The sequence below is a fragment of the Equus asinus genome, chromosome 21 (genome assembly GCF_041296235.1).
Source record: "Equus asinus isolate D_3611 breed Donkey chromosome 21, EquAss-T2T_v2, whole genome shotgun sequence".
Classification (NCBI taxonomy): Eukaryota; Metazoa; Chordata; class Mammalia; order Perissodactyla; family Equidae; genus Equus; species Equus asinus.
The window spans coordinates 67783107-67796616 of record NC_091810.1 but is presented as its reverse complement, the minus strand read 5'-3'; the positions used below and the strand labels follow the sequence as shown (position 1 = coordinate 67796616).

The following is a 13510-nucleotide window of genomic DNA, read 5'->3' as shown; positions in this document are numbered from 1 at the left end:
AATAGAGGGGTTAAATTATAAATTCACCTGCGATTTTACTTGCCTATCAGAATGGAAACCCAGATGTGAAGGTTTTAAGATATACATTTTTTAAACATAAAGGTCAAAATTATAGTTCTTATCTAGAAAGTTCTACCTCTATAGCCAAAAAATTTCCATTGCATGTGAAACATAATGGACAGCTACATAAATGAAACACACACACAGAAAAGCCATGACATGTTACCATTTGTCCCACAGCACTGGCATAAAAACTCTCTGTTCTTCCTATAAAGCATTAAGGAATGAAATAATATGTGAAAATTTTTAGTAACTCAAGCAAGAATTATAAATCTAGGGACAAAGTACACATCACATAAAGTTGGTATGAATTGCCACTGATGAACAAACAGATTTAAAGTAGATTGAATACATTTCCCCACAACTTTCTACTAGAGAACAGAAAAAATTCTTCCAACAGAATAAATATCTGAATTGTAAGTACCATGTACCTTACTTCTAAGAGACCATTTCATTATATACAGTCTCTATGGTGCTCCTAACAAACTTCAGACACTACTTCAAAAAACCCAGTTGTCATGCATAAATAGCATGACACACAATATTGTTACATATAGTGACATGAAATGCACATATTTTATATATATATATATATCTGTATGTCTATATATATAATTCCTCTTAGTTCAATTCTACAACGAAGTTTCAGCATCCATGTATTTCTTTGTTGGTTCATCTTCAAAATTTATTTTCCCACTCACAGGTTTTTCAGGGCTATTTAAAACAAAGAATGAGAATAAATGATTTTGAAAAGGACAAATATTACATTCTAAACATGGCCAACAATTAGTATCCATAATAAGCCTTTTGAGATGACTATTAGTACTATAAACATATGATTTGCTATTGTTATTTTACTACTCTCTTTTCATTATCAGTAAACTTAATCGGAAAGGTAAGTATTAAAAGTTCTGTTTTTTTTTTTTAATGGATATGTTTGTCACTGAAATTTATGTTTTTCTTACAACTGAAGAGGAAGCTCCTTAAAACTGGTCAGCATATTGACTATATTTGATTTATTAGTTTTACTTTAAATAAGAACTGTTGTAGAATTTGACATTTATTTCATTGATAAATCTATTTAAAAAATAATCAGTGTTAATACAGATAAGCATCAAATAATTTTCTGTAAAATGTAACAGATTTATAAACTTTTGTTTCCCAAATCTGATTCACAAATCTAAGATCAAAACACGCGTTCTATATTTTCAAGTTACTATCAAATATGAAGATTCCACATATAAGGATTTAATTGATTAATTCTAACATATGAATAGCTGGCTTTTGGAAATAATTTTTGAAAGTATAAAAACACACTAAAGTTTGCTGCCTACTCCAGAAAAAACTGAAAGCAGGTCCTCCAAACATTTTTCTTTTAAACACAACCCAAACCTTCCCTTTCTTCCCATGTGATTTTGAATTGAAGAGCAAACTGAATGAAAGGCGTAAGTATAAAAGACATAGTAATATTACTGTAAGGTCTTTATATTTATCATAACTATACTAACAATCTGGCCCAGAAGTGCTGACAAGGTGGGAAAAATTACTCAGAGTAAAAAGAGTATCTAGTGAAATTCTCGCTGCACGGAATAACCCAAAATGACAAAAGTTTAACTTAAAAATTTTTGAGATCAAAGTTAGAAGTGAAGAAAGGAAACAGTCCAGCTTACAGAGTTAGAACTCAAGAAATGACAGAAAAACAAAAAAAAAATGATGACCGAGATTAAGTAGCAAGGTTCTAGAAGGAGGTTGAGGAAGAATGACAAAAACCTAATCAATTATTATCAAAAGATAGTGGCCAGAAAGACAATAACTAACAGAAATAGCTATGTGACTGCTTGCCTGGAAAAGTTCTGATCTGATGCCCAAGCATAATACACTGACACCCAACATAGTGTCTGGCACAAAGTGTACACAAAATTATTATTTCTTGACTATGAGTGACTGAGTACCCTCTAGGATAATAGCTCATTTCTCCAGAGACCTAAGGGATCAAAGTACTAATGATTATCAAACTAGAACCCCTGATGTTCAGGCCTTGAAAGAAGGGCAAAGGAAAGAAAAAAGAGTCACATAACGAGAAACATAAGAGTTATGAAATAGTTATGTAACACACGGCCCATTACAAAACTCAATGGCCTTTATATCCATAGATTAAATTTCTTCCAATATCTTCTAGGAAAACATTTACCTCACCTGAAGAAATGGTAGGCTAAAACAAAACAAAACAAAAAGAAAACAATTATCTTTTTCTTTTTTCTTGGACCACCAGAAAGCATGATGGAGAGAGTGTTCAATTATAGTATTTATTTAATCCCTAGTAATTATCTTTCTTTGTATGGTTTCTGATTTTTTATCTATTTATTCCATACTACCATATATATATATATATTCATTTTTATAATAAAATAGCTCAAATTCTTTTTTTAAATAGGCCAACTACAAATTAAAAAATAACAAAACAATCAATACCTATATCTGATTCCAGTATGCAGTAAAATGATGAATAGATGGATGGATGAAAGGAAGAAGGAAAAGAGGAAGAAAAGAAGGGTGGTTTTGTTAAGTAAGGAGAATATAAATTACGTAAATTGAGTTAAATTTAATGGTTTTATTGAATAGCTATCCATAGTAAATTGAAAAGTAGCTATAGTTAGAAAATGCATAAATAGTTACAGCTACCTCGTGTTAGATCTGGTTACTTTGGCATTCTCAGTATTCATGGAAAGTGCCTTCCACTGTGCAGTTTTGGCCATTTCATCTGATATGTTAACAACTGAGGGATCAACACTGAAGAACAAATACACTTTTTGGTTAGTATTCAGTACTTGCAAAAGCATTAATGTTGTCATTATCTATACAATATTTGCTTTCATCAACTTAAATTGAGAATACTCTGCCATGCACTTAAACCAAGGTCTAGCAAGATATTAGAATTTTAGAGCTCTGTGACCCCCTCAAAGGTCTCATGGAGGAATTACATCTTTCTTTACAATAAAAACTTAGGAGTAAGATTCATTAAATTGACAACGATGCCCAAAGATGATCATCTTGGCTATAAGTACACTATTGAAATAACATAAAAGAATATATTAGTATGCTCATAAATATAAAAAAAATACAGCCTTAAGTCAACTAGAAAATATTTTTATAATTGGCACAAATTTCAGTCTCATCAAATAAATATCCAAAGTATGTAAGGAAAAATTAAAATTATCATTATTTTTTAAAAAAATCTTGTCTTTTATAACTTTTAAAAATCATCAGAAAGAATGCTGTGAAAGATGACACTTCAAAATCGAAAATAGAACTCTGAAAATATTTCAACAAACAACAAACACATGTTGATAAATACCACTTTTAGCTGGCATTCACATTTTCAGTGTTGAACTGTTACTATATCAAATTCATCAAAATCAAAATAAAAAGAACAAATACTATCTTTTCATTATAAGGGACAAATGTAACCATTCCATGTGTCTATGAAATACTGCAAAAATTATTTCTAGACCCCAAATCCAATAATGATGATATCCATAAATAATTTTGGGCTTAAGGTTGTCAGTCACAAGTAATATGAAAGTACTACCAAGTTAACAGAAATATATTTGCAAGTTCTTTTCCTTCATTAGAAGAAAAACATTTCATGCAAACAAGCGACAAATACAAACATCAAATTAGATGTTAAATTAACAATGTGATGGCAGCTAGGTTATAAATGACCAAATAGCAGTCATTTAGAAAGTGCTAGCTTTGTTCATACTTTACATCTAAAGGTCTTTTAAAATTTAAGACAGTAGAGAAGTGTGACATGGTCACTGGCGAGTCGACAGGAACGGCTGCTTCACTAAGTCAACTTTTTCCAAGTACACAAATTTTGAATGCCCAAATTCACAATGGCAGAGCCACGCAACTTGAAGCTCTGCCCACCCGGAGTAAAGGTTTGCTTGGCTGCCAACTTCAAAAAACTGAAGAGAAATATTCTTGAAGCCCTTTCTAGCTTCTAAATGTCCTCCTCTCAGAACTTTCCCATTAGTAGAAATTAAGACCTTTTCTGAAGAAAGAGTTGTTTTTCCCCAAAATAAAACTAGATGGGAAAAAATTTGTCTACGTTAAATAAATTATTTTCATATTTATACAGCTTTACAGTTTCCAAATGCTTTCACATATTATCTCATTTGATTTTCATGACAAGTAATCCAAAGCTACTTAAGATTTAAAATTCTACAAAACAGGTCAGCCAATTCCTGGCACTCTTGATGGTTAAATTTTAAGCACAGCAGCATTAACCATAGCTCATGTAATCATCACTTAAAAGAAAAAAGTAAATATACAGACATCCATTCTTTTTGATAAATATCAAACAGTCTAAGTATAGCCTCCACTTAATTTTGTCGAGGTCCATGTGCAATCACACTGAGAAAGTGGTAACACAGGACCTGTGGAAATTAAGTGGCAAATAATCTCAATAAATTGGTGAGAGTCACCAATAACCATCATGGCAGTTCCTATTCTCTTTTTACAAGTACAACTAACAAAGTTAATCTATTAATTCATTTAACAAACATTTACAGAATCTAGTGAAGCAGCACACTGTAGTTGGCTATATTAAGATGTCGATAATTGACATTCAATTTAAAGTATAAAAGATTTGAAGGAAAATCATGAAATGTGACACAGAATAACACCAATGATGAAAATTAGAAGTAAAAAGCAGACGAAAATTACTTGATGAATTTATTTATCAAAACTAATCAACATGTACAAGTCCAAATGTGACCTCTGTAACAACTATAAAGGTTAAAAATGAAAAAGATTGAAGCAAGCTAGTTAAATATCAACAAACACTTTTCATTAACTGGTCAGGGAAGGAACATATACACATTCTAAAACTGATTTTTCTAACATAAAAGCTAATCGGAAGTGGAATAAACGTACAGAAATAGGAATCAGATCTGTGCATAAAAACGTTTTTAATCTTTTAAAACTACAAAAAAGTTTACATTTCCCAATCTCTATCTTTAGTTCTTAAATTTAAAAAATAATCACCAAAATCATACATGATAAACAATACGAAACAATAATTTTTCCATAAGATAAGCCCTTACTGCCAAAGGTCAAATGGCCCCTCTAGAAACTGGGAGAGTTCCAGGGCCTCTAAACATAGTGACATATTAGAAGGTTATCAAAATATGGATTATAAATGCTTATTTTCCACCACACACTGACTCCAGCGGTAATGAACAGCAGAAAGGAAAAAGCTGTACTACTATGAGAAAGGGAATATGATGAGACTCGTGTACTGATTTTAAACTTCACTAAAACAGACAGAGTGATGAAAGACAATTACATCTTGTCTGCTTGGCATGGAAGTCAGTTTAAGGCTCTGGTCCAAGTGCAGCTTTGTCTTCACTCCTGCCTATAACCTGGGTGGGGAAGAATCGAGGGACTTCCTTTTCATGCTGCATGAAGTCCTCCTTTAGTTGATGTGCCAGATGCAGTTTTTGTCATCGTTTTAAAAATAGATATCACTACTTTAAAGAAGCATTACATGGTTTATTCATGCACTTGACATGTACATAGAATACATTTTACAAAATAAAGTTTTATCTCACCTATATTTTAGGGCCTTAACTGGAATTTGCAAGAGACTACCCCCTTCAAATGGAAGGTGCACAGTATCGTCATCAGCTTGCAGCATTCGTTCAGCTTCCTATAGAACACATATGTGAAGAGATTACTTTTCCCAGAGTATTTCCAGGAGGACCAATTAATATACAATATCTTAAAGAATTAGAAACCCAAACTGGCAATAAATATAACATATCTGCTATGACTGAAAAATTCATTTTACTATTATGAACACATACCTGTAGTACAAAACGAAAATAACCACTTGTAAAGATTAATTTTAAATGATTATAACTTTCATTTCTGTAAGTTAATCATTAATACTATTATAAAGCCAATTTAGCTACATAAATCCTATTATCAATTATGATGTAAGTATATAATGAAAAATAAAACTTTGTGAAATCTCATGGTTCTCATTACAACAGAATATAAGTAAAACTTCATTTAGATAAGCCAAGGTTTCTCAATCTCAGTAATACTGACATTTAGGGTCAAACAATTCTTTGTTGTAGGAGGCAATCCTGTGTATGTAGGATGTTTAGCAGCATCCTAGGTCTCTACCCATTAGATGCTAGTAGCAGCCCCTCCAGTTTTGACACTCAAAAATGTCTCAGATGTTGAAATATGTTCCCTAAGGAGAAGAGTCTCCCCAGGTTAAGAGCAACTTAGATACGAGACAGGAACCAAAATTATGATATCATAATAACTTGGGGGCATTGAAGGGAGACACAGGGCAGTAAAACAGAGACTGAGACAACATCATACTCCTCTTTCTTACTAACAGAAATCCCACTATTTGGAAGTGGCAGAGTGCCCAGCTTCAAAAAAAAAAAAGATGAAAAACTAAAACCTAAATTTCCCAGCAACTCAAGTGTGCCATGTGATGCAAGCAGAACGTACTGGGTGACATTTCTGGAAAGACTCCTTAAAACAGGACAACAGGGTAAAACCCATTTTGCTTTCTCTCCCCCATGCCCTCCTCCTTCCTGCTGTCTCTAATGCTCACATGATAGCTCAAGTTCAGCAGCCATTTTGACCCATGAGGCGATTCTGAGGATGGAAAGTGTCAGCTGGGGATGGGAGAGAAGCAGCACAGGAGCCATCACACTAGATCACTTACTTTCAAGACTTTTACATGAGAATCAACTCTTGTGTTTCAGCCACTTTTACTTTTGTTTTCTGTTATATACAACTGAACCTTATTCTAACTGATACGGAAGTAATAAACAGGCAGTTTTACCTAAGTGTCTTACAAATAAACTGTATCCTATTTGAAAAATCATCAAAAGCGCATAACCATGTACATAAATAATACAGCTTTGGAGAAAACAAAAATCTTTTAAAACTTTTGGAGGCTCAATTCAAATTAGTATTCCAATTAGTATCCTAATTAAAGAGTCATAATTTTTGTTGAAGAATAAACATAAAACTAGTAATTCTGCCTTAAATCAGTCCTGAATAATCAATCTAAACCATGAAAAAATGCCAGCAGGCCTTAAACACATTTGCCTGCAAAGGTATAAATTATGTTGCTTTTTCTCAAAAATTAGGAAAAAACTCCAGTAATTTTAAGATCTCTATTTAAACGGGCTACAACATTTAAAAATGTGTATCTTTCTTCTTATCTTTGATTTTCAAACAGTGTTCTGAATGGGAAAATGGAGTGAGGCCTAAAATCAACAAAATCATCTATGCTTCATACATAATGCCTACTTTTCCTTTCTACTAAGTAATAGCATTGAGCTGGTTACAAAAAAAACAAAACAAAAAAAAAATCAAATTCAGAATCCAGTATTAATGTAAATCTCAGTATACAAATCAACTAATGGTAATAATACTGCATATAAAGATTAAAGCTTTATTATACTTTTTGTCAAAAGATACTTAAAATCCTTGTTGCCATCATGTATGCCAGATTATTAAAATACTGTTAAAATTTAAATGTATTTATATATTTAAGGTTAAATTAGATGGTAGACTATGATGTAGAATTATTTCGTATTACCTATGTTTTAATACTGCTAAACTCTTCTAACTGCTGACTAAGTACACACGACATGTAATTTTTAAAAAGTGTTTTGTGTCAGGGCTATGGGGAGGCAAGTTGGTAAAAATGGGTAAGAGCCTGTGTTTGGAACAAGTTACCTACTAACCTCTCTCTGCCTCAGTTTCTTTATTTGTAAGTTGGGGATAATAAAAGTACTTACACTTTATAATAATAAGATTCTTAGGAGAATTAAAGGCCTTCATGCTTGTAAAGTGACAGTAATAGTGCCTACTACTTGGTACAAAATATTAAAACAACAAGTGAATGGTGTATATTTAAAACTCTGTCATTTTACCTCTTTTTCTTTTTTCTTTTTGTCATCTTCTTTCTTTTTCTTACTCTCTGGCATGAGATCATCAAGCCAACTAAGTTCTCTCTTTGTGAAACAGAGGTCCATGAGTTTGCGTACAAAGACCAATGCAAGAACCTTAAGAAAGTGGGGGAGAGAATATTTAAGTAACATCTAAAAAGATGTAAATTATATCACTTGAAGAGAGAAAGACTAATTATTAAAGCATAAATAACAAAAAAATACTTCATATATTTTATTTTAAAATGATTTCCCCACCACCTTATTTCAAACAAACTGAGACACCTATTTATCTTTTTTGAACTTTCTGCTCAAAGAAAAGACATAAAGGAAATGGCATTTTCAATCTTTCCCTATATAAATCCCTTACACTCTGAATAAAATTATAAGGCAGATTAAGCATGCTGAGTAAAACAAGATTATTAATTTTTATAATGATTTTGGATTATACACATTATAGAAGTAGATAGAACTTTAAAAATCTGACATAATGCATTAGAGAACCTATGAGGTTTTAACTTTCCAATCATATTTCTGAAAAAGACATATTATTACTTTAATTTGCTTTTCTTTAACTGCTAAGGTTGAAGATGTTTTCAAATGTTCACTGGCCGTTTGGATTTCCTCTTCTGTTACTTATTACTTCCTATCCTTTGCCTGCTTTTCAATTGGTTGTTATGACTTTTGCTCATGAATTCATAAAGAGTTCTGGGGAGTTTGGATAGAAATACTTATCTGCCTTGTATGTTACAAATACTTTCTCCAAATTCACAATCTGATTTTACTGTCTATGGACACAGAAAACATTTAATCATCATGTAGTCAAATATATCTTTCTTTTACAGTTGGGTTTTCCCTATCTTCTTTGAAAAGTTACCCTCAATCACTGGATTACACAAACATTCCTCTAAATTTTCTACTACAATTTATTTTAACATTTAAATCCTAACTTCATTTATGATTTCCTTCTGAATACGGTATCAGTTAGGGAGAGCAACCTTAATTAGCAAGCAGTATAGAGTTAAATCTTCTAACACTATATATTAAACTTTCCCACTTAAATGAATTACCACCTTTAATGAAATAATCTGCTTATGGTATTTAAGTGGTAAATTCGCATATATTCTGATAAATCTCTGGACTCAATCTATTTTCTGATCTATTTATCTATTCCTATCCCAATTCCAGATTGTGTTAGCTACATGTACTTGACACCAATTTTTAAATATTTCGTTACTAAAATAGTATGGTATCAGCACAGGAACAGTCAAGTCCCTCACTTCCAGACCCAGGCAGGAATTCTTAATTATAATTATCTTTGTTTTGATATTCTCTGGTATTTATTATATCTTTATTTTTTCATTAACATATAATTTATATATAACAAAATACAAAAACAGCAAGTGTACAGATTGATGCTTTTGACAAATGTAAATACTGATGTAACCCACACCCAAAAAAACATATAGAACATTTCTACCCTCCACGTTGTTGGGACTCTGGCATTTATTTTTCTCTATAAGCTTTAAAATTATCCAGTTCATACTGACACCAACCTCCTCCCTCCAAACACAGACACAAATAAAACTCTAGTAAAATTTCTACTTGGAAGTGATATTTTTATAATACTAACTCTGCAAAACAAAGCGTAAGGTATATCCTTCTATTTGTTCAGGTCTTAATTTCATGCCTTTCAATATTGTTATGGGTCGATTTGTGTCCCCCAAGAAAGATATATTTAAGTCCTAACCCCTAATACCTCAGAATATGATCTTATTTGGAAATAGGGTTGTTGCAGATGTAATTAATTAAGACAAGGTCATACTAGAGTAGGGTGGGCTCCTAACACGCTATGCCTGGTGTCCTCATAAAATGGTCATGTGAAGACAGAGTGACTCACAGGGAGAACACCATGTGACAAACGAAGGCAGACTGGAGTTCAGCAGTTGCAAGCCAAGGAATGCCAAAGATTGTCAGCAAACCACCAGAAGCTAGGAAGAGACAAGAAAGGATTCCCCACAGGTTTAAGAGGGAGCATGACCCCGTCTACACCTTGATTTCTGATCTGTAGCCTCTAGAATTGTGAGAGAAAAAATTTCTGCTGCTTTAAGCCAACGAGTTGGTGGTATTTTGTTATAGCAGCCCTAAGTACTAATAAATGTTAAGTTCTTTTCCTTTTGAATTTTTTCTTCAGTATTTTATAGTTTTTGGTCACTGTTGTAAATACGATTTTTTTCCATTCCATTTCTAACATTACTACTAAGACAGAGCCTATACCTTAATCCTCATGTTCTCTTGTATCCAGCCACCTAACAAAATTCTTATTAATTCTATTAGGGCTTTTAGTCTTCTTTGTTTGAGTCATTTGGGTTAACAGGTATACAATCACATTATCGACAAACAATGTTATCTCCTCTTTATACCAATTATATTATTCTTACTTTATATTACAGAACCTTCAATTCAATATAAAAGAACAGTAGTAACAGTGAAGTTTATTATATGAAAACTCATTTACAAATTTTTATTCACAATGACTGAATTTTATAAAACGTGTATCTGTGATTATGTTCATAATTTTTGATGCTGAATTATTATGTAACCATGATATATTACTTATAGAAACACTAAAAATCTATTTGTTAATTCCTTAAGATTTTGCATTTATATTAGTAGGTGAGGAAGCACTATAGCTCTTTCGTTCAACTTTTTTGGGGTTTGATATGAAGATCTTGCTAGTGTTTCATGAGAAAAAAAATGCAGTTTTCATATTTTCCTTTGGTCTAGAATAATTAAAGGAGTACTGGAATTAACTGTTCTTTAAAATTCAGCTGTTAACCCATCTGGGCCTGGTACTCCAGGAGCAGATCTTTAAACATTTTTCCAGTCTCTTCTATGCAATGGGGTTATACATATGCATAGGTTTTATACCTTCTCTTTGGGTCACTTCTGGAAACGTACGTACAGCATAGAAATAAGGCATTTATTTAGATGAGGGGTAGGTAGACAACAGGCTTTGGGTTAAATCTGGTATGCCACCTGTTTTGTATGGCCTGTGATTCAAGAATAGTTTTTATATATGAACATCTGGAATTGATTTGATGATAGGGAACAGTAACTTTGAATCCCAATTAAGTGAAATATTATCCCAAATGAAAAAGAATTCTATTCTTCTCATTAGTAGTCTTTCATTTTAAAACACTATAAAATTACTTTTGAATTTCACCAATAAGCAACTGTGGAAATTTCTCTCTTGTTATGTAAGTGCCTATATAAAATTCTCATGGCCTACAAAGCCTAAAATATTTACTAACTGATCCTTTAAGGAAAACAGTTTGTTGACCTCTGCTATAGATGTTCAAATTTACTACTATAGATTCATGCAATATTTTCATAAAGCCTGTAGAATCTCTTCCACAGCTGTGGCTATGTTTCTTCTCTTTCTTAGTCTTGTAGATTTCACTCATTCTCTTCTTTACTCAAGCTTGGGAAGAGTTTATCCATTAGTTATCTTTACAAATAAAAAACTTGGTTGCTTTTAAGTCTTTTTGAATAATAAAGGCAATGAAGGGCATACATTTTCCTATGATTATAACTTTAGCTGCAACCCATAGACTTTGTTAAAAAGTTCTCCATTTCAGTACCTCCACAATGGTTTTTTAACTCAATTTTCTACCCAGGGATAATTTCAGCATTTAAAGTCTAAATGTTTCAGATTATTCTAGTGACTTTTAATTATTTATCTGTAATTTAATTTATTTGTGATCGGGGAATATTACCTGTATAATTTTTATAGCCTTTTAATTTTTTAAGAATTTCTTTGTGGCCATGTACATAATTAATTTTTACATGGTATTTACAAAAGGAAGAATATTCACTATTTGCAAGATGCAACATTCTGTGATAATTTAGTGAATTATACTGTCTTATTAATATTACCTATAATCTTTATTACTTTTTAACTTCTAGATTTGTCAATTTCTGAAAAAGATGCATTGAAATATCCTATTAAAGAACCATGTAGTTCTAGTTGCTTGCTTTTTACATTTGGCTATCTTATTTATTCTATAAATGTTCTAAATTCTAAAGTTGTTTAAAAATACAAAACAGCGTTCTATATAGCTGAAGGACTAAAAAACAAAACTAAAATTTAAAAAATGACAACCAAGTTTTGAAAATGATTGGTTTAATAGCTAGAAAGGGCTAATTCATATTTCTAAACACCTAATGTGCTTAAAATGGGCTATTGCTTTTCTCAAAGTCAATTATAAATATTAATAAAAAAATTACTATGAAAACACAAAAATGTTACTAATTAGTGACAAAGTCTGGGAAAAAAACTTACCATCATGGGAAAAACTACTGCTGCAGCTGAAGCTTTTATCACCCACAGCAGAACCAGACACGTGAGCTGAATGACTGTGAAGATGTGCACCTTCCAGAGAGGCACATACCGGAGGTAGATCAGATCGGGCTGATGCTTGGCAGGCATCCCAAATAACTTTATACGGTCAAAAAACTATGAATCAAATGGAAAACAAAACAAAGTTTTCAACAAAAATATCATTTCTGCTACTTAAGAAAAGAAATTATATTTAACTTTAAGAAATTATAATTCAACTTTAAGAAATTCTAATCAACTTTGTGATTTAAACTATAATTTCCTTGATATGTTCTGATAGTATAAGAAAATGTTTCAGTATAGAATATTTAGATCCAAGGAGAAAAAAAAATGAAGGAAATCATTTGAACTAATGCAATTAATTTAATCAGAAAGCTCAAGCTAAAATGTTTTAATTTAGGGGATTAAAATATTTCTATAAATTTATCTGCTGTAATCAAACGCGTAAGTCATTTAATCTCTTTAAATTTGTTTTCTAATATATACAATACAAAGTAATAAGCTTCTAAGTTCCTTTCCAAGTCTAATATTACCAATTCTATGAAAACAACTTGAGGTAAAAATTATCAATTTTTCATCCATTGAAATGGAAACTGTGAGCAAATTCTTTTATCTTTTTGAGCTTTACTTTCCTGATGTATAAAATGGGAACAAGACATCTCACAAAATTGTAAAAAAAAAATCAAGTGAGTTGATGAAATCATTTCTTGACCAGTAGAGAGTAGATCCTGGACTGTGCTGAAAAAATAAAGACTCTGAGGAGTCTTGCCAGCCACTTAGCTGGCAACTTTAGACAACATGCTTTCCATGACAGGAGGTGATCGTGTGGTGCCAACTGTGCTTTATGAGCTCAATGTTTTACACTAGGATTGGATTCATATAAATCTTAATAAATGTCATCAGGTCATTTTCTAGGAAGTATGATAAATAAGACAAAACAGAAAAGTGAAATCACTGGCCTTGGCTCCATTGCTTATTTTGTCCAGAACCTTCAGTAAGTCCCTCTATTTCTGTTTCCTGATTTATGAAATTAGTGTTCCTTCCTTTCCTGCTTCCC

At 31.8% G+C, this 13510-nt stretch overlaps 1 protein-coding gene across 20 annotated transcripts in view; it reads right to left on the bottom strand.

The window, feature by feature from the left end:
• Positions 1-644: 644 nt before the first annotated feature.
• Positions 645-13510, bottom strand: part of SLC4A7 (solute carrier family 4 member 7) — a 100838-nt gene continuing 87972 nt past the window's right edge. For 14 of the 20 annotated variants that reach the window (XM_044755254.2, XM_070492778.1, XM_070492786.1 and 11 more), the window contains 5 exons: positions 12397-12570; positions 8037-8168; positions 5676-5773; positions 2743-2850; positions 645-774 (listed from right to left, as the gene is read on the bottom strand). In XM_044755254.2, coding sequence (XP_044611189.1) covers positions 693-774; positions 2743-2850; positions 5676-5773; positions 8037-8168; positions 12397-12570 — 594 coding nt within the window. In that variant the 3' untranslated portion in view covers positions 645-692. The remainder of the gene's footprint in view (positions 775-2742; positions 2851-5675; positions 5774-8036; positions 8169-12396; positions 12571-13510) is intronic. The other 6 variants (XM_044755255.2, XM_070492776.1, XM_044755259.2 and 3 more) reach the window with 1 other exon arrangement.